The sequence below is a fragment of the Squalius cephalus genome (assembly GCF_949319135.1).
Source record: "Squalius cephalus genome assembly, chromosome: 9".
Lineage (NCBI taxonomy): Eukaryota > Metazoa > Chordata > Actinopteri > Cypriniformes > Leuciscidae > Squalius > Squalius cephalus.
Window position 1 is genome coordinate 42,858,156 of NC_137130.1, and position 22,639 is coordinate 42,880,794.

Consider the following 22,639-nt stretch of genomic DNA (forward strand, 5'->3'; position numbering starts at 1 on the left):
AACTATATTAAACCTCTTTGAACTAGATTTCCCTCTCACACACCCGGTGTGGTATAGTAGGCTATTCGCTCCGTGCACAAAATGGCGACCGTTGACGTTTCGAACTTGAGTGTGTGGGCCAGTACTTCCGGTGATTTGACAGCGATAGCGAGAGACAACAGCGACCAAGTTCCATCAACACAGCGATATTTTTCACAATGAGTGTTTTTAGGATTCAAGGTGACTTGCCTTTCAGAGGGTCACAGCCTCAGCACTTCATTGTTGTGTGCCGTTATGTACCATGTCGTCACGTTATAACAGAGAAGTCAGCTTTCATGCATTCCCCGTTGACGCCGCGAGACGGGCTGAGTGGATACAGAAGATCCGGAGGGATGCTTCAACCCGACCAAATTTTTAAATGCATATAATTTTAAGTGTATTTCACCTGTGCGTTTCTATGCTTTCTATTACAGCATTTATTTTGTGCAAGTGAGATGAGTAAAGACCACCTGTTTAATAAATCATTATCTGTCTCTGTCTGGTGTTTAAATGCAGCACAGGCTACAGTATTGTAGGCTACTACGTGTAAAATATACACAAACTTGCCCATATTAAATTGTTTGTGGTACCTACAGTTAAAAATGTAAATGTAAAATATGTGATAATGATTGATGTAAGTAAGTAAAAAATATATGCGCAGAGAAAATAGTATGGTATATATTATGGAGATAAATTGTAGGCAGCCTATCACAGGGCAAACATGTGAATGTTCACAGTGCATTTTATGCAAACAACTCTAATCGGAGTTATAACTATATTTACAGTAGTCATAATTGTTATTGCGTATGTGTATGCAGCATGAGTCAAATACAATCTTCTGTTCGTGAACAGTTGTATTTCATTCATTAATCTGACTACGTACGTATTAATCTTCACGAACAGTGTTTGACTCATGCTGCATACACAATAACAATTATGCCTACTGTAAATATAGAGTTATAACTGGGAGTAGAGATTTGTCAAACATACACCACAACAATGTTTTCTTTGGTAGAAAAAAAAATAAATAAAACACCAAGACTTTAAAAGCAGTATCCAGCTTTATTTAACATATTAAAACCAAAATGGGGGGGAGGAGCAAGATGGCGGAGTGAGCAGTCGTAAAAGTTGCAGGGTCCGACAGAAAAAGTGATTTTGACATCCAAAACAGTTAATTTTGAATAACAGTCACCCCTCAAGCCATTGTGAGGTAAACAACACTCTTAAAAGACTATTGTGAGACACTTTTTTGAAAAGACGCACAAAATAATACACGAGAAAAAAATGGCTAACACTCAGGAACAAGTTAGCCTCAACGAACATGACTGCAGCGTGGATGGGATACGTGAGGCATGTTTTGACGAATTTGTAGAAGAAGAGATGAAGATGGCAAAACCTCTGAGCGACCACACCCCATTACAGAGTCCAAATCCAAAAAAACTGAAGAGGAGAGATGAATCAAAAGAAGTAAGCATGGAAAGCATATATGATGCTATTCACACTCTGTCACAAAGATTTGAGGAAAGACTGGACGCGTTTGAAAGAAAGTTTGAAAATTTTGAACAGCGCATCCAAAATAACGAAAAAGAGGTGACAGAAAATAAAAATGAAATAATTAAACTCAACGTGCAAGTGGATAGTCTGACAAAAGAAAACAAGGAGCTGAAGGAAAGATGTCGAGAAATCGAGCGATACGGAAGACGATGGAATCTCAAATTGATCGGGCTACCGGAGAAGGAAAACGAGGATACAAGAGAGATGGTGATCGGTATACTCACGAGAGTGATTCCGATTTCAGTGGAGAAACTACGAGACAAGGTTGACACTGTCCATCGTCTGGGAAAGAAAGATGATCCCGCCTTTAACATGAGACCACGACCGATCATCATGCAGTTTGGTATGCGGACGACGAGGGACGAGATCTGGAGGAGGTCGAGGGAGGCCAGAGTCTGCAAGGAGCTGCATGTCCAATTCAGACAGGACTGGTCAAAAGAAGATCGTGGAGCCCGGGCAAAGCTGTATCCGACGGTACAGGAGGCCAGACGCAACGGGAAGAAAGCTTACTTGAAGGAAGGTTATGCTATTATAGACGGAAAAAGAGTGGAGGCACCTTTCACAGGTTAAGTATAATGGCATCACCTTGATTCAAAAAGTTTGAGTAAGGGGACTGTTACTGTCAATGTCAAAGTTGAAATCTATGACAGATTGTTCATTCCTGCTTTATATCCTTTTTTAAGCGCATTTAAGAGCCGCGTATATTTTGTTTCATTTGTATGTCTATTGTTTTTAGTTCTTTAAATGTTCGAGGTTTAAAAAATAACATTAAGCGTAAGGCCATTTTTTTATTTTGTAAGGAAGTCAAAGCCAACCTTATTTTGTTACAAGAGACACATTCTAACAAGGACGATGAAATATTCTGGAAGCAACAATGGGGAGACAATATTTTGTATTCACATGGAACTTCTCATTCTGCAGGAGTGATGATTTTATTTTTTAGGTTTATAGGGAAAGTTATTGATTATAAAAGTGATGAAGCAGGTCACTGGCTAATGGTTGTAGTGGAAATATTTGATTTTAGAATGATTTTGATTAATGTATATGGGTACAACAATAGATCTCTCAATAGAAATATGATGTTAAAGTTAACTCAAGCTATCGGGGAATGGAGTGCAACTTATGGTACAGATAGCATAATAATTGGAGGTGATTTTAATATAGCACCTAATTCCTGGCTTGATAGAAAACCTCCCAAGGGGTTACAACCAGAATATAATGACATGTTACATAATTTTTGTTTATCCAATAACTTGGTAGATTATTGGAGAGTGACACACCCTAATAAAATGCCATTTACATGGATAAGCCCAGCAGATGCTAACCTATGCTCAAGGTTAGATTATTGGCTTGTGTCTCCAAATATTACTAATCTTACACAAAAATGTGATATGCAATCATCTCCTCTTACGGACCATTGTCTTATTGGTTTGTCACTCTCAATAGTCAAACAAAAACAAAAATCAAACAATATTTGGAAATTCAACAATACCTTTTGGCTGCACGAAGAATTCAGTAGCCAGATTAGAATAATATGTCTTGAAACAAATGACATGGATTTGTCAGATATAAGTAAATGGGAGTGGTTTAAATTTCGAGTAAAGCAACAAGCAATTGAAACTGGAAAGAAAATAGCCGACAACCGTAAACGTAAACAAAAGGAAATAGTTGAAAAGATAAGTTTATTATGTGGAAAACCTAACATAACTGTAGAAGAGACACAAGAGTTACACATGCTTCAGAACCAACTAGATGTTATATACTTGGAGAAGGCAAAAGGCGCCTTTGTTAGATCAAAAGCCAAATGGATTGAGCAGGGGGAAAAAAACTCATCATATTTTTATAGCCTTGAAAAACGGAGACAGACCAAAAAATGTATAACAAAATTAAACCAAAATGGAAATATCATTCAAGACACAAATAAAATAACAGAGGAAGTATGTCAATTCTATAGCAACTTATATAAGAAAAAATTTCAGAGTGACAATTGTGATGCCTTTATGAATAGTGTAAATGAAAATGTAACAAAACTAACAGATGAAGACAAATTTTCATTAGAAAGAGATGTAACCTTAACAGAGATTGAAATAGCTTTAAAACAAATGAAAAACGGTAAATCACCGGGCATTGATGGTTTATCTATAGAATTTTTTAAGACTTTTTGGACAGATATTAAAAATTTATTATTTAACGCGTATCTCGATTGTATAAAAAATGGTCAGTTATCCCCTACAATGAAAACTGGTCTGATAACCTTGTTGCCCAAACCCAATAAAGACTTATTATTATTAGATAATTGGAGACCTATAACTCTACTTTGCAATGATTATAAACTACTAGCTTTGGTATATGCTAACAGAGTAAAATATGTCTTGAACAATTTAATAGACGAATTTCAGTCAGCTTTTATTAAAGGTAGACATATTTATAACAATGTGAGACTAATTATGGACATGTTAGATTACCAGAGCCTTATTAACACAGAAAGCCTAATATTGTTTATTGATTTTTTCAAGGCATTTGATTCTATCGAGCATGACTTTTTACTGAAATCGCTTCAACTTTTTGGGTTTGGCAACAACTTTTGTAGGGTAATCAGAATGTTTTATGACCAAATATATAGTTATATTTCACTTCAATCAGAAATCACCCCAAGAATTAATGTCTCTTGTGGAATAAGACAAGGGTGCCCACTTTCACCAAAATTATTCATTCTCTGTACGCAGCTTTTGGCCTATTTTGTAGTAAATAATAAAGACCTTGAAGGGATAAAAGTTTGTGACACTGAATTGAAAATAAGCCAATTTGCTGACGATACAGTGATATTTCTAAAGGACAAATCAATTCTTCAGAAGGCTTTAAATGTGATTTCTGTTTTTTCAAGGGCATCAGGTCTTTGCCTCAATCTAAAAAAATGTGAAATTTTACCCTTGTATAATTGCACTGAGACAGACATGGAGATGATTCCAGTTAAGAAGGATGTTAAATACTTGGGCATTCATATATCTAAAAACTTGGTAACAAGAGAATCCAAAAATATCACAGAGAAATTTGAAGAAATAAAAAGAAACCTAAATCATTGGTTAACAAGAGACTTAACTATTTTAGGACGTAACATATTGTCAAAATCAGAAGGGATTTCTAAATTAATTTACCCAAGCTATTCTCTCTATATTAGTTCACAAAACATAAGAAAAGCAAATACTATAATTTACCAATTCATCTGGCGGAATAAAACGCACTACATCAAAAAATCACAACTTGTAAAGGACTATAATAAAGGGGGGTTAAAAACAATTGATTTTGAAGCTATGGTTGGAGCTTTTAGAGTTAACTGGGTAAAAGCCTTTTTAGATAAACCTGATTCTCTATGGTATCATATTCCCAAAAATATTTTTGATAAAGTGGGAGGCTTAGAGTTTCTCTTAAAGTGCGATTTCGAGGTATCCAAATTGCCAGTAAAACTGTCTGAATATCATAAACAAGTTCTTCATTACTGGAAGATGGTATTTACTCATAATTTTACACCACATGGCTCCACTTTGTGGAACAACAGAGTGATAACAATAAGTAGAAAAACACTTTTTTTCAGAAATTGGTTTGAAAAGGGAATCATTTTCATCACAGATATATTAGATGAACAAGGTAATTTTCTTAGGTTTACAGATTTTAAAATGAAATTTAATATACAAAGTTTAATAAGGGATTATAATAAGGTATGTAAAGCAATACCAATAGCCCTATTAAAGATGATACAAAACTATTTACACTATTCCAAAAGTCCAATAAATTTGCCTAAACTGCAACTAGACCAAATTCCCCTAAATACCAAAAAATGTAATAATAATTGTATTAGCAAAATATTAAAATGTAAACTATTTCATGATTTTGACCAAAATATAAAAATAAGGCATTATGATGACAAAATAACAAATAAACACATCAAATTCATGAAATGGCCTATACCTCCTAAAATCAAAGAAATGCAATTCAAAATTATAAATGGATATTATCCAGCAGCAGCTATGCTTAAAAAGAGATTTGGTTTTGAAGTGGAGCCATGTGTGTTCTGTTCCCAGGAAGATGAAACTATTGAACATTTGTTTTTCTCTTGTTCAGTGATAAAAATATTCTGGCAAGATGTCATGAATTGGTTGGGAACAAAAATGGAGGGAATTACACAATTAAAGTTAGAGCAAATTCTTTTTGGTAATGAAAACCTTCCGAAGGAATTTTTTAGATTGTATAATATCACAACAATTATGGGTAAATACCATATTCATAAATGTAAATGGCAATACAAAAATCCATCCCTAATGGTGTTTAAAATTGAACTGAGGGAATACTTTGCTTCTTTGAAACATCTGAAAGATTCCAGTGATAACATTTACTCTCTATGTGAAGATGTCTCAAAATATTTGTCATTGTAACTTGTAAAGCTTCCATGTAACTTTATTTTAAGAATAGGTGAAGACTGTGGACAATATATGTATGTGAACAACTTTGACATGCCTTATAGACTGAAGTGCCTTTGCTTAATTTATTTTATTTTGCATTTATTTGTACTTATTTTCTTTATCGAAATTTTGTTCCATTTAATTGTGTTTAAGTATGTTCTGCATATATGTCTCCCAATGAGAGATTTTGTAAATTGTTTTGTAAATAAGTGTGTATAATAAAAAAAATAAAATAAAAATAAAAATAAAAATTAAAACCAAAATTGTATTGTATAAAGTGAAATATGTGAAAAACAAAAAGCTTTTGATTACATGTTTACACCAAATGCATGAGTTCAGAATGCAGCGCATTTTACGACTGGTGAATCAAACACTTCAGCCGACTTCAGATACACTATAGCCCTATCCGGACGGTTATTGTTTCTCATGTGGACGTCCATAAAAATAAATGTGCATGTCACCTCAGTGATAAAACTCATGCATTCGGATGCCGATTTATTGACGATGGAAGAGCGAGTTTTGTGATCCTTTGAACCCGGGAACTCACAGCTCACGTGGTCAGTCGCATGATTGTCTGTCAGATGCCAAGTAGGGCCTAAATACAAAATTACATGAGGTAAAGTTTATTTTTTAAGGTAGTCTATATAATTGCTGCCATAATAACGAACCATTTCAAATGTTTATGTGCTTTTCTTCTTTTTGAGCGGTGATGAAATATTGTTCTTGTAAATGCTTTACAGCATTTCAGTAATACAGTAATAGCCTACGCTAGATCTTTTACATGCATACGAACAGTTATTGTACGGTGCTCTGCAGTGGACACGACCTTAGTGTTTGTCAAAAACAGTAGGGTGACCATACGTCCTCTTTTTAGACCTAAAAAAATGCGTCTGGCCGGGATTTTTCTAAATTGGCCAAAATGTCCGGGATTCGGCTTTTGCTTTTTTAGTCGCCGTTTTTGCTTAGCTTTAGGTCCCGCCAGTGGGTCATGTGCGTAACGCAAAGATTGGTTAAACTGCATCTTAATCAGGAGCATCAGGAGGACAGAAATACATTTGTACTTAAATAGTGCTGTAGATTTTATTTTATTTTAAACTATGGCCCTGAAAAGAAACAGTGTTATGTAAAAGGTGTTAAAAGCTAAAATATTTTTCCCTAAAAATAGCGGGCCAAAATGTGAATGGAAAGGATGTATTACTTTATGTATTAAGGTACAATAACATATTTGCAAGGTTGTGGATGCATTTGTCAAGTATTTGTTGTTGCATTCACCCCCCGCCGCCCACACCACACACACACACACACACACTCCATACGACCCCATGAGAAACACTTACTGTCCGAATAGGGCTTTAGACTACATCTACAGTAATATAGACTGAGCACACATTTTACTCTAGTAAAAATGTCCCAAAGCCTGATTTAGCCACCATACTGAAAGATTTGAGGTTAGGTTACATGTGTGAGATTTTAAGGTAGTATTCTCTATAAGTTTCTTTTAATCATAAAGATAGTTGTTGAATAGTGTTGTAATTTGTAGTTACATCATCTGTAACTAAATAATCTAAATCAATAATCTATAATAAACAATTACAGCCTTGTTATAAGCAGTGCATGCAGATATCTAAATAGTTGCTTGAGAAGTTATAATTAAGGTATTTAACTGAAGCACTTGGTTATCCTTGGAGTTAAACCATCCTGGTATGTTTTCATGATTGAGCGGGTGGCAGTGGGACTTCAGTCGGCAGGGTTTGGATCATTTGTTATCTTTATATCCCGGCAGAACAACACTGGTTCTTTACCGATACCCAGTCTGTACTGCCACAGATATACAGACTCTTTCGGCTCCAGCTCAAATGAGAGTGTTTCTTCCACTTCAGTCAGTTCGTTCCAGCTTTCTTTTTCAGTGTTGACGTGTGAACCTCCATATTCTGCAGAAAAGGAGAACTGAACCTTCGCAATTAGCTTGGCAAGATCTCCAGTTTCAGCTGTGACTGACGTGGCTATCTTCCAGTTGTGTGTGATCTCAGACATCTTCTCCTTATTGTATCCAACCTTTTTATTGATTCTGTTTTCATATTTTGATGGTGATTTTTTGTCATTAAATAAATATTTAATCTTTTCCCACGTGCCACAGACTGGGCCTTTAGTTACTGACAGCCCACCAGGAAGGAAGTTAAGAATAGCAGGATGAACAGAATAGACACAAATGCAATTGTCTTCGCTTAAGTCTCTACTGGTGTAGTACTCGTATCCCCACTCTGAGGCTGGCTTGAGGAATGAGATGCAGCCAGCCATATATTTGCCCCAGTAATAGAGGCCGTTTCTGAGGTTGGGATGGAGCTTGTATTCTACACCTTCGGAGTCTTCATTCAAGTTTTTTGTTCTTCGATAAGTGCCCTTTTCTTGGAAGATGATGTAAAAATAGTTTTTGACACTGTAAACGTCCAAGGTTGCAAGGTAGTGGTCTCCGCCCCGGAGGTTGGGATGAAGGCTGAAAACTTTGGCACCGCTGTCTGTCTCCAGGCTGGTGACTCTGCGGTAGGAATTGCCCTTGATGATGTAAAAGTAGTTCATATCACGAATGTAGTGGTCTCCATCTTTGCAGGCAGGGTGCAGACTGAAAATAGAGGTTCCAGCATTTCCGTTTACATCAACTGTCTCCATAAAGCAGCCGAGATCAGAGCGGATTATATAATCGCGGTGGAAGTTTGCACAGATGTCAATGCCTTTTGCTTTGCTCTTGGGAATAATGCCGCTCATCGTGCCTGAACCTGCAACACAGAATAAACCAAACATTCAATCTCCACTAGGGCTGAGAGAAAAAAAATCGATTCACCTAGCTTTTTTTTTTTTTTTTTTTTTTTTTTTTTACATTCAAAAAGGAATTAAAAGTGAATTTTGAATTAATCTCTTTTTGTAAACTAAAAAAAAAAAAAGAGATGTGGATTTGGACGTTAATTAAATTACCACATGACCTTGGTGTTTGTCAAAAAAACAGTAGGGTGACCATACGTCCTCTTTTTGGACCTAAATTACCTAATTACGACCCCGTGAGAAACACTTACTGCAGTGGCGGCTCCTGCAAAATCTCTCAGGGGGGGCAAGTGTTTGGATGATTGATAAGGATTCGGTCCACCCATGCAATGGATAAATCAACAGCTTAAGCATGTAAAGGCAACTTCACTACTTTAATATTAATGAAAAATAAAGTGACTCTTACAATAAATCTCCTTGTTTGTTTCTATATGAGTGTTAACAATTCAGCAGCAAGTCCAAATCAATTCAAACAAAGCCCAGCCAGGATGCGAATTTCCAAAAATGTTTACTCCAATTTCAATTCAATAAGAAACAACTGAAATCACATAACTCACTATTTACGCTAACGTTACTTGCTCTGGCCAGCGTAGCGCAAATCGCTCTGAATCTGAAGGGCTACATTTATTAAACGAAATATTCCGTCAGATAAATATTTGTTGTGACAGAAATATAGTTACATTTTCAAGCATTTTATCCAAAATTTAAGCACTTTTCAAACCTTAAACACATCCAAATTCAATCACTTTCAAGGATTTCAAGCACCCGTACGAACCCTGCACATACTCACTATTTACACTATTCACTATTTGATGTACCTTTAAAGACGGTGGCAGTTTTCAAGTGCTCCTCAAACACCTCGTCTAGCGATGCTGAACCAATTTATCCTGATAACTACGACGGCTGAATGTTATTTCTTTTAATGACACGATAGAATTAACTGCGTTCGCAACAATGACGTTGTTCAAGTTCAACTGGCCTCAACTCGCGAGATGTCCCAACAGTCTCTCTCGCTCTCGCTCTCTTTTTTTTTATTTTATTTTTTTTTTTATCACATTTGATAAAGATATTAAAGTAGTGTTTCATATTTTCTTGTTGTTCAAATTCAAAATTGTTTTCAAATATTATTTGTCACTTAATCTTAAAGATTTTTAATAGTGTATGTTTGTTCCCACCAATCGCTGCACAAGTTAAGGGTACGTATGATGACGTAAGCACGTTAGTGCGAGCCCTCCCGGAACCCATAGAGAATGCATTGCAGTGCCTGCAGTTCGAAAAAAAACATCTTTGAATGTAAGTCTATGGCAATATGGGAACACTCTGGGCGATTCTCAGCCAGAGTGAAATCGCCCAAAAAGAGGCGGTACTCCACAGAACGTGACATGGCGCTGATTGGACTAGACATTCTCTGATTACAGAGGCAGATTACAGTGACGGCTAGCGTAACTCTGTGGTTGAATGCGATTGTGAATGTGATTGAAAAAGTCCCTTTGACACTTTGGTGGTGCGTCGCCCAATCGCCCTAATGAAGAAACCGCCCCTGACTTACTGTCCAAATAGGGCTTTAGACTACATCTACAATAATATAGACTGAGCACCCATTTTACTCTAGTAAAAATGTCCCAAAGCCTGATTTAGCCACCATACTGAAATATTTGATTGTTGATTTCGACATTAATAATAACATGTTATTTCGACATAATAAGGAGGACATTGTAATATACATTAAGCCAAATTTTAGCATTCTTATAATGTTTTTCTATGGGAGGAAAATGCTTAACGTGAAATTAAACGTGTTGCGTTCATATTCTGGACTAATCTGATTTTTTTTTGTAGTAGCCTATACTTTATTATGATTAATAAATGCACCCACAATTATCCGTGAACTTGATAAATGTTGCAGACATGTTTTACTATCCACAAACAAATTGCTTTCAACTTATGTGTGTAAAATTCAGAATTCAACGAATGTGCAGCAATTTGTACATATCGATCTCATTTGAGTGTATTCGACAATGCTTAACGTGTAATTAAATCGCCTAGATAGCCTATTTTGTTGCTTCATGTGTTATTAATAATATTAATGTAACTATTATTGTTGTTGCTGCTGTATGGTCCATGCTAACAGTAGATTATTATAATTGAAGAGGTTTCCATACAGCAACATATCGCAACATTCAAATCTGAGTTGGTGCTGCCGCTGACCCAGAGAGAGATGTCATAAAACAGCTTCACAAAACAAAACACAAACAGACTTTAACCTCATAGTATCATTATTTCTGTGATGCAATAGGTAAAATTATCAAAGAAATACTTGGATAGAAGTTTAAAGTTCGAATATAGCTGCAAGCAGCAATTACCGGGTCCAAGAAGAACAAGACGAAAAGACATGCCAACATGGCTGAAAGTGTCAGACCAACTGCAACAATGAGCAATTAAAGACATTTAAAGAGGATTTTAGACGAAATGGCTGAAAAAATCATATGAACTTTAATTAAAAATATGATTTAATTATCACTTTCGACCAATAGGTGGCGCAGTTACTAAACTTATGTGATGTGGTCAGAGTAAAGTGACAATGACACATATAAAGTTTGGTGTCAATATGTCAAGGCATTGCAGAGATAAAGCCTGAATAGTGCTTTCGGCATCATGCCTCAACTTTGCTGCTGCGCTATACGAAAACGGTTTCGTCTATCGACACGAAATCCATAACTTTTAGTCGGCATGGTCTGGAGATGATACGATTTGATTTTGGTGAAAATTGGACAAAAGGTCTAGGAGGAGTTTGAAAAAGTAGATATTGAATGAAAATCAAGAAGGGCGGACAGGAAGTTCGGCCAAATAAGGAAAACTTGGTATCTATGTTCTCGGCTTGACCCAGGGAATCTATTAAAGGGGGGGTTAAATGCTCATTTTCACTCAATCTCCTGTTAATCTTGAGTACCTATAGAGTAGTGTTGCATCTTTCATATCTCCAAAAAGTCTTTTGTTTTATTAGATTTTTAATTGAAAGATTGGCTGTACCGAGTCTTTCCGGAAAAAAACGAGCGGCTGGGGGCGGACCGTGTGGGCGAAGCTAAAGCTGTGCTAACGCGCCGAGCTAACAACACACAGAGACATTTGTTCAACAGTTTTACTCACCGTTCCCACGCACGACCGCGAACCTTTATCATTGTGACTGCTCGATCCTTAAGCAATAGACGATCTGCAAATCCGCCGATCTGGGCTTTGTTTATTAAACAATCATCGTCGAAATGCAGGGAACAACAGTCTATCACAACTCCGTTTATGCTCAGGAAAACAAACTCCATCCACGGGCTCCTTAACGCTGGGTTCTTTGGGAATCTGTGCAGGGTTGTCTTGCCCTGGCAACCAAAAACACACTTCTTTGGTGACACTGACTTCCCAAAAGCCGGGCAGGGCGCTGATGGCGAACTGCTTTCGCTCTCTTGCTCTGGTCTACGAGTGCGCGCGCGCCCGCGATCTTACCGGAGAAGTGCCCTTAGGACCCATATAAGGAAATTCCGCTCTATCTTACGTAAGACAGAGCCATACTCGAAAAAAACTTTCCGAAACTTGTGACAAACCGGAAGGAGTATTTTTGGAACAACTTAGTTTTTGAAACATTGTCCATGTTTAGCAATGGAATCCAACTCTTTACCAGCGTAAAAAACTCAGTATGCATGAAATAGCATTTCACCCCCCCCTTTAAGACCAGTGGCATTTCAATAGCCAGATGTATTCAAGAGTTATTAGCCTTTTTGGAAATTTTGTTATAACTTTTCACAAGGTGACACTGCCCTGAAACTTTTTGAGTACCTTCAAAGCATGGTGCCGATGACTCATACGAAATTTCGCAATGTTACGTTGATGAGTTTATAAAGTATAGTATAGTATATTATATCACAATACTGTATTGAAGTCAATGAGAATTTCATGTTTTATTCTATTATAGCGCCACCAAGAGGCTCAGTCCCACCATTTTTTTTATGTGTCCTCAGAGTGAGTCCATACATCTGTGTCAATTTTGGTGAAAATATCTCAATTCGCTTCAGAGTTATAGACATTTATATGAAAAAACACGTAAAAAATGACTGACACATGACTTTGATTGAATTTTACTACCCCTTACTATCAATGTTTTCGCATTTGGGCATTGGCGTTAAGCTATCGACCTATGTTTCCAAACTTCTGACGGTGGTTTCGTCTCGATTTGTTAAACAGTTTCGAAGATATTGGCAAAAGCTGTTTAAGCGCTAAATCACAACGCTACACAAACCGTAAGGCAAAACCTAGCATGTTTGGTATCGTTGGACTTAGCAAGGATTTTCCGAAACTTCTCAGGCTCCTTCAGTAGCCTCAGATCATGCTTGTGATGACATGTACCAAGTTATGTCTGAATACGATAAAGCGTTGTAAAGATACAGCTTAACGTCTGTTTCACACATACAGTGCAATGCATAAGTGAATACACCCATGCTAAAGTTGACTAAAAAGAGGAATAAAAAATCATCTTTTGGAAATTGAACTTAATGCCTTAATTTAAAAAATTAGGAAAAATCCAACCTTTAAGGACACCAATTTTCTTTGTGAATGAATAATGTATCATAAATAAATGTTCTTCCTTAAAATACAGGGTGCATAAGTTTGGACACCCCTATGTTAAATTCCCATAGAGGCAGGCAGATTTTTATTTTTAAAGGCCAGTTACTTCATGGATCCAGGATACTATGCATCCTGATAAAGTTCCCTTGGCCTTTGGAATTAAAATAGCCCCACATCATCACATAGCCTTCACCATACCTAGAGATTGGCATGGAGTACTTTCCATAAGATCATCTCTCAATGCAAATCAAACTAGCTATTAGGCTATCTGAAATAAAACCATGCCCATCTCTAGGTATGGTGAAGGCTATGTGATGATGTGGGGCTATTTTAATTCCAAAGGCCAAGGGAACTTTATCAGGATGCATAGTATCCTAAAAAAAATATAAAAAAAATACTTAAAAATAAAAATCTGCCTGCCTCTATGGGAATTTAACATAGGGGTGTACTCACTTATGCACCCTGTATTTTAAGGAAGAACATTTATTTATTTACGATACATTATTCATTCACAAAGAAAATTGGTGTCCTTAAAGGTAGGATTTTTCCTAATTTTTTAAATTAAGGCATTAAGTTCAGTTTCCAAAAGATGATTTTTTACTACATTTTCAGATGAAATTACTACATTTTCAGGTCAATCTGTGTTCATTTTGACCATGAAACATGCGCTGTCACTTTAATTCAGCGTTTGCAGCACAGCAGAAATAGACTCGGTGCGGAAACGATCTCTGCACTGCTGTATACGCACCGCTCCTGGAACGGATCGACGGACTGCAACCGTGTGCAGTGTGTGAAAGCTCTGACCTGCTAACATGGGTACGGGAAAAAATACGCACCAGCGTTACGTCTGTTCATGCGTTTAGAGAACGGTTTGAAAAATCAACTTGAATTCCATTTTTTTTTTGTCACCACTGCCTAAAGCTGATTTGGTTAAATTTTAATGCAAATCGGACAAACCGTCTAGGAAGAGTTCAAAAAAGTAGGTTTTTTGGACATTTCAAAATTACGGCCATATTTCTATGACGGCAAATGACGTCAAAGGCTGCAATCAAATTGTCATGAGCTCAGGAATCAGAGGAAAAATAATTTTGTTGATTGGCCTTACGTTCAAATGTAATTGACCTTTCGCCGAGCCCCGCCCCCCTTAGTTACTGTTGCTACGTCCGACAAACAAATGGTCAAACACGACCAGCGCGACAGATTGCCATGACGGAAAAAGGTATACCCGTGCGTGTCAGTGACCTTTTTTGGAGCAATACCTCCGCGATATCCTCTAGATTGAGGCAAAAAGGGTTACAGTATGCAGTGGAGGGATATATTATAATATAAAAATACGCAATGAAGGAGACACGACTACTATCTACGTCTCTATCGAGGCTAATGCTTACCGGTGTTCATACACATCATTTGTGATTATGGCAAAGAACAAGGAAACAAGTGTTTAAAAGCATTGTAAGACACTTACTTCTGTTGTGTTTTTGTGTGAAAGAAAAAACTGTCTCTGAAAATAAAAGTGCTGTCAGCAATAATTTCTTATGTGTGTTTTTTCGCATAACACTATGACTAAAATTTTAAATGCTGCAACACATGGGAGTTATATTTCCGATGCTGTAGTTTATTTGATCAGTCACAGTATATCATTAATCAAGCTTAATTTGACTTTTCAACTACAATTAGGCAGGTGAACTGAAAGCTTTTACAATCTTTTAGCTATAACTTAGGCCTATATCATTGACAAACGTATGTGGTGCATTTTCTTCCAAAAATGATTTTCTTTCTCAAATTCATGCTTCAAGTTGACAAAGCACAATAAACGAAATCACACAATAACTGTTTAACCAGACATAGCCTTAATTTGCATCTAAATAACTTGCATTGATTGTCTTTCATAATGCACTTACCATAATATTTATAAGGGGGACAACAGATCACAAAAATCGCGGTTGAGACCATAATATTTATTAGTGGGGCAAGGGATCATAAAACTCGCGGTTCAGACAATATTATGTTTTTTGAGTTACAGATAGGATAGTTTTTCAGATCAGAAAAACAAAACAAAAAAAAACTTTAGGCTAAGTAGCCATCGATACCACAGCCAGCAGGCGTATTTATGCCTCGTAATGTTCGACACATTTAACTGGGATTGGGGCCGTCCACACTGTTTTATCCATTGTAGGCACCGCTCACGTTGTGTTTTCGGCTTTGGGAATGCACACAACTCCTCCAGACAATCTCTCGGGGTATGTAGTGTCCGATTTACAAACGCCATGGGCGCACGCTTCACCATTTTGCTAATGTTTGTCGGACCTGCTCACATAGTAACGGTTGCTATGATGTGTGATTGGACAATGGCCGTTTTGGGGGAGGGGCCGGCGAAAGGTCAATTAGCATACATATGAGTGAAACTTTGGACAGGTGGTGGCACTAGAGGGAATTAGTTAAACACACCAAAATTGGTGTATTGAATGTTGGGACTGTCCTCTATCAGAATGTCAAACCATTACAACTTTCCCACAAATGGTTCTATGGGCTGCCATAGACTTCCATGGCAGAGGAAGAATAATAAGAACGGGAACAGATACAATAGGTGCCTACGCACCTTCGGTGCTTGGCCCCTAAATATAATGTGATATATTATACATTTCCATATATGTACGGAAACTAGTGCTTATATTTTTCAATATACTGCAATAAATGCACACAATAAAGAGTAAAACTTTGACTATCACATGTAATGCTATTTTTGTCTTCATTTATAAATATTTGATATGTATCAAGTTTTATCCCTTTATTGTGTACATATATTGCACACTAGTGTTGTCAAAAGACCCGGTACTTCGGTACCAAGTCGGTACTAAAAAAATGTAAACGTCACGGTACCAAGTTTTCTTAAGTACCGGTGGTACCGAGGACCCGTTCAAACCCGGTTCCTTGATGCGCATGTGTAGCAGATTGGGAATTTCCCTTTGCTTCTCCCCCTGGTGGAGAACTGAATTATCTGCCCAGTAAATTTAGTGGTGTCAGGTAACCGTCTGGTGACTAATTACCATGATTGCACTCTAAATAAAAATGCAGCATTCAAATGGCTGGGGATGTTACTTTTTGCATCCTGGTTGCCTGTTCCTAGTGGAGTCGTGTGGTTCGGGGCATTTAGTCTGCTCATTGCGTGATCAGGTATGTGAATGAGCGGAATATGGAATGTGATTTTATAATATTAGTGTGTAATTTTAAAGTTTGTGTCCTGCAGTCACTACACAATTTGAGTGCAGCAAGAACCTGTACAGTCGTGTTAGAATCATTGAAAACGCAGTGAGTATGATCTTTTTTCTGGTGGATCGTTTCATGTTTATAAAAAAAGTAAATGTCACTGCTGTGTGTGCGTGCAGGTTGGAAGGAACGTGCATAACGGGCTTGCTTCCAGCTCTGAGCGGTGTAAGCTTATCTTTAATGGCAAGATGCACGGCCCCGGATTACGCTGCTGTTTTGTTTCTATTTTGAATGTTTTATTTTCATTAATGTTTTTGTTTTGTGGTATTTTCTTAATTTGTATGATTTGATTTTCTTTCTTTGTTTATATAAATTGTAATTAATGTAAGTGCTTGGGTCTCCTGTGACCAATGGTAAAAAGGGTACTTTGCCCACCTCTCTTTTTGGGGTGTAGTGTTTAACGCTTGAGTGAGTTTCTCATTCCCTTTCTAGTGTGCAACACCAGTGTGAGTGGTTGGTTGTAGTGAGTGATTACTGTTTGAGGCGGGGCAGGTTTCTCTTTCCCTGTTAGTGTCTTTTGACGACCCAAGTGCTGCCCGTAGTGTTTAAATATATATATATATTTTTTTTCTTTTTAAGTACCTTTTCTTGTATGTGTTGGTAACGTAAAAGGTAAATGTATTGAAGGTACTTATTAGTGACTGTCATGTGCGTTATGTTTTAATAAAATAAAAATCTGTTTTAATTGGCAGAATTGTCTCAGTCCTCTCTGGAAGGAACGAACCTGGGGTTTAGATTTGAGTACTAGTATATCCTGGGGTGAAAGTCCCTAGGTGGCGTAGTTGGCTACAGTTAAGACTTTGAGTATCTTCAAGTGAGCTTTTGCTTACACCAGTTATCATCTTGCTCTCCGCCTCACCATCGTGCCACACATGCATGCACTGAGCGGGTGCAGTTGCGCGTCCTCTTTATTAAAGCGCTGAGACATGACAACCGGCGGTGCAGCTGATGTGGTAAATCCACTTGTTGATAAAAAAGGAGGAAAGAGCCGTGTGTGGAAATATTTCGGATTTGCGGCTGATGACGAGGGGAACATCATTGGTAATCAAAAACCCATTTGCAAACGATGTCATCGAAGTTCTCTCTCAAAAGGAGGAAACACATCTAACTTAATAAAACACCTCAAATACCGACACCCGGATCTGATGAAAGAGTTCAAGCAGATAAGTTTCAAACTAATTTCAAATTTAGAGCTTCTGTTATGAATTATATATCATATTTTAATTTGAATGTCGGAATAAGTCGGATAGAAATAAACAGCCGTTTGTGTAGCGCTAATATAATAAGTGTTAGAATTAGGGCCTGTTCACATATATCACGTCTTTTGCGTGCTCAAGTTCGTTATTTCAAATGTAGGCGCGCGGTATGCGCGCTCATAATGGATGCGACGCGCTCATTTTTTCCAAGCGCGTTCGCGCCGCATCGAGATAAAAACACTCAACTTTTCAGAATGCCGCAAGTGCACCGTAGGTCACGTGATAAGTGGTGGAAATCCATTGCTGAAAATTCCTTGCTGTAAACGGAGAGCGCAGCTGATGGTTGCGCAACCGCCCTAGCGCTTTGGAAAAAAGGAGAACGCGGCGCGCCTAGTGTTTTCTACGCGTTTTTAGGCGCGATATGTGAACGGCGCCTTAAGATTCTTTATTAACTATTTAAATCTCCTATACATTTAATTAGGGTAAAAACAAACAAACAGGACGACATAAAGGAAAAACTTGAAATACAATTTATATATGTATAAATTTGTAAATGTATAAATAATGGCATTGTTTAACTTTATAAATAAAAATAGTGTGTTGTTCAGCTAGCATGTTTTTGTGTTTTCCTTTAGTACCGAGAACCATGAATTTTTACTGGTAAATTTAGTCTAAATTAAACTTTGGTTTGGTACCGAAATTGGTACCGAGAACCGTGGATTTTCACTGGTATCGGTACCGAATACTGAAATTTTGGTACCGTGACAACACTATTGCACACATGTTAATGATTAGCGGTCGGTTACTGTGGTGTACTTTGGACTGGAGCGGGTCTGACGATAGCCCGGCTGCTACCGACATTGAACTTGAAGTGAACTCAACTGCAGTTGTGAGTGCATGGGCGTAGATTACGAGGGGGATGCAGGAGACATTATCGTGGGCCAATGTGTATGCATCCAGCAGGGTTCTCAAGTCTCACGCATTGGCCGTGAGACTCACGCAATTCAACCAATTTCACTCGCTCACACGCCACACTGTGTATTTCTCACGCTGAAAAGGCAATGCCAACCAAGTTGTCCTGCAAGCTTTATAACGTTGTATACGAGGCGCGGGCACACAAAGTGAACTTTCCTGCCGCCAGCACGTATCTCGGCCAGATTGCGTTCGTTACAAGGCAACATAGATGTGCGAACGGAAGTTGACGGAAAATTCTCGGCCACCGTACGTTCGTTACTAGGTAACCAACAACATCGCGCGAACACACGTCGTGATGGAGAAGGTAAGTTAGAAGAAAGCTTGTCTAACATTTTTAGGCTAGAACATTTAATATATAGCCCATCGTAACATTATTATTGATGCAGTCAAAAACTCTACAACTACTTTGCAACCAGTGGCTCGTTCTTCGTACGTTGCTTATTACATCCGAGACCAAATGACACATCCAAGATGATATCATCGTGCTAATCATGATCCGGCTAATTGGGTTCTTCGAACTCACCTGTTGTTTATGATTAGTATCGCTGGATTGAGTAATCTGAGATAACTGCGTGTTCATGCGCTGGTTTAAAAGGGGATATGTATCGATAGTAGAAACATTGATCAGCAACGCTGCTATTGGCTGCTCAGCGTGGCCAAAGAGCGCGCTCAGTTTTTCTCCTCGGCAGAGCAAGAACTAATAGTCGAAGTTTTATTCGGAATTTTAATGTTTAATCAAAACGCCAGGGAACACAAAGTCTGCAAAAGCCAGGAGAGAGGGCTGGCAAAAAGTAGCAGACAATTTAAATCCGTTAGAAGTGGCCATGTTAGATGTTTTTATCACTTAGCCTTATTTGTATTTTAATAATTGCATAATTAGGCTACTTTGTTCATTGTAATGTCAGAGTCACCACACTAGAACATGGGAACAAATAAAAGTGAAGTACAAAAATATTCTACATAGCCTAATGGTAATTTTTAGTTATATTATAGTCTCTTCTCTTCTATAAAAGGCACTGTTGAATAAATGGTTGTCTGTTTATAAAAGCAACCAAGAAAAAGGCTGAAAAAAAGAAAAGATCTTAGTAGCCTACACTGTAAAATAATTGTACATATTGCTGCATTAAATGAAGGCCGCATTAAAAGTGATGAATTGCTTTGACTTGTGAAAGTGAAAACTGATAAACTTATGTTAATGTAAAAATATTTTGCCATGAGTTATTGATCACATTTTCCCGAGTGTAGTTCATTGTAATGACATTGTGTTTTCCTCTTTTGTGCACTTTTACATAATACACACTTGTATCTGTTCCCAAGAAAGTGGTGGCTGAAATATGTGCAGTAAGTGCAGTAAGTGGACATTTTCTAACTTTCCAAAGGAAAGAAAGTAGAAGACTTTGTAATGTCCATTTGTTTCCATTGAATAAACCCTCTCAGATAACTGTCATATGGAGGAACTAGCCTACCTGCAAGTGCACACATAACTTTACTTCATTTATACTTGTATGCTTTATGGCTGCAATATAAGTTGCAGGATTCCACATCTCCAGAAAGGCCTACAGAAGAGTCTGCACAGACAGAGAGACATAGGCCTACAGGTGGGCAGTGGATAGACAACTTTTCCTTTTTATTTGTTGCATGAGGCATGTGTCTAATATCTCTTGTTGCAGGCACTTGACCACTGGCTTTTCTTTACAAAGAACAATTTAAATAAAACTCAAGGAACTAAGCATATTTGTCTTTTATTAAACATTTAATTATTATTTTTATTTTTTTTTGGCAATGTGTAATATGGCACATGCAGCAATGTCACAGGCCCTGTCAGATGTGCAACCCTCAGACTTCTCAGACACTGAAATCTTCCCTTTAGTTAGCTGAAGTTCATTTTCATTGTGTGCCCTTGTCCTGGCTAGAGCTGCACTGTAACTGGTTTGGGTCAGGGAATGGGGTCATAAAACACCTGTCTGCAGGAACATGTCATAATCACCTATGGAAAAATGCAGTTCTGTTAGGATCAATAAGTGTATGTAATACAGTGAGCTTGATATTTAATTGTGGAACTTTCCTTACCACTTTCAAATAATGTGCAGGAATGTGAATCTCTGAAAATTCTTAAGTCATGCACAGATCCTGGCCTTTTTGCTTTCACATTTGTGATTATGGAAGATTTTAGTCAACTGCCTTTTTTTTATTTGATATAATATTATTAATCTGGAATATTAAGAATCCCAATAGTAACTGGGCTGCACATTTACATTGTGAACCCCCTTTCTGTTCACATAATCCCCTTCATTGAGGCCTTGATGGCAGCCTATAGTCTAGCCTAGTCTATGGTACCAATCACGTTAGTGAAGCCTGAGTGACATACTGTAATCGGCATGGTCATGATTGTATGATCTTCATAAAAAATGATGATAGCCTAAAGAAATTGCTTTAAAAAAAACTGCTTTACAACATTGGGTCTTAAGTGGCTTGGAAATGCCCAAAAAAAAAAAAAAAAAAAAAAAAAACTTTTTTAAACCTAAAAGCGCCAGGTAAACTCCAAATGACACGACAGACAGCACTTTCCATCAAGTTCTCCGCATCTCCAATAGTGTAAAGGAAAGAGCCACTCGCAAATAATCTTAGGGCAATGCAAACAGTTTGTGCTGTATTTAAAGCCAGACTCCGACAAGTAGTGATGTGCGATACCACTGGTTTCCTATCAGATCCGATACCAACTAAAATGAAGGCGAGTATCGGCGATACCGATCCGATACCGATACTTTGCCCAAAAATTACTGTTTGTGAAATTAAAGTAACAAGTACACTAATTATTCAAGTAACGTGCAGTGAAATCTTGTCATTGGTAGGCTGTGACCTATCAATGTGGCATATGTTAATAGATTCATTCAGTTAATGTAGCAACCCAAGTTCATATCAGGCATCATCACATCGCTGCATGCATACAGCAAAGTCAGTCATATGTGAGCACTAGCGGCGCCAGGATTTTGATTGTAGGTGGGCCCCCAGAAAACTGGATGGGCCAGTTAAAATAAGCCAAAAAAAAAAAAAAAAAAACGGGTTCCCCTTCATCTCCGTTTCAGCGCTTTTCTGCGGCACTGAGGACAGCAGGGCCGCGGGAAGAGGTTTTATGTTGGGGGTGCTGATTTGGGGGTGGGTAGGGCGTCACCACTTTTGAATAGGAAACAATATCAAGACTATAAAACTCGTCAAAAAACGCGCACACACTCAAACCACCTGACTGCACATCACATTTTTGACTTTATTGATTCTGCTTTTATTCGTAATGCAATGGACCGGTCAACGGGACATAAATGAATCATTAAAGGATGGGACTTTATGGGACATTTGCACAAAAAGAATAATAACTTACCGTAGCCTATTTTATAAGTCGCTCCAGAGTCGCATATCAGTCAAAAAATGCGTCACGAGGAAGAAAAAAAACATAGGCTATGCCTAAGTCGCACTGGACTAAGTCGCATTTTTTTAGAAATGTATTTCACAAAAAAAAAAAAAAAAAAGTTACAGACAGTTCTCCATTAAGGACGTGAGCGCACTAAAGCGGCACTAAAATAATGTTTTAAAACTTTCACAGAGACCTCAAACTGAAAGCACGAATCCTGTCATTAAATTTAATTTCGTTTTAATTGTATCTTAATTTTAATCGATGTTTCATCAACAAATTATCTGGATTTTAATAAATTAGTAAATATAGGCTATTAGAAAATAGTTAATCAGGACACT

The 22,639-nt window shown here is 37.5% G+C and overlaps 1 protein-coding gene across 1 annotated transcript in view; it reads right to left on the bottom strand.

Annotated features, from left to right (window-relative positions):
• Positions 1–1,063: 1,063 nt before the first annotated feature.
• The window catches only part of LOC307164979 (uncharacterized protein), a 36,067-nt gene continuing 14,491 nt past the window's right edge, over positions 1,064–22,639 (bottom strand). The window contains exon 2 of the mRNA XM_079882231.1: positions 1,064–8,803. Within this exon, the coding sequence (XP_079738357.1) occupies positions 7,767–8,792 (1,026 nt within the window). The 5' untranslated portion in view covers positions 8,793–8,803 and the 3' untranslated portion in view covers positions 1,064–7,766. The remainder of the gene's footprint in view (positions 8,804–22,639) is intronic.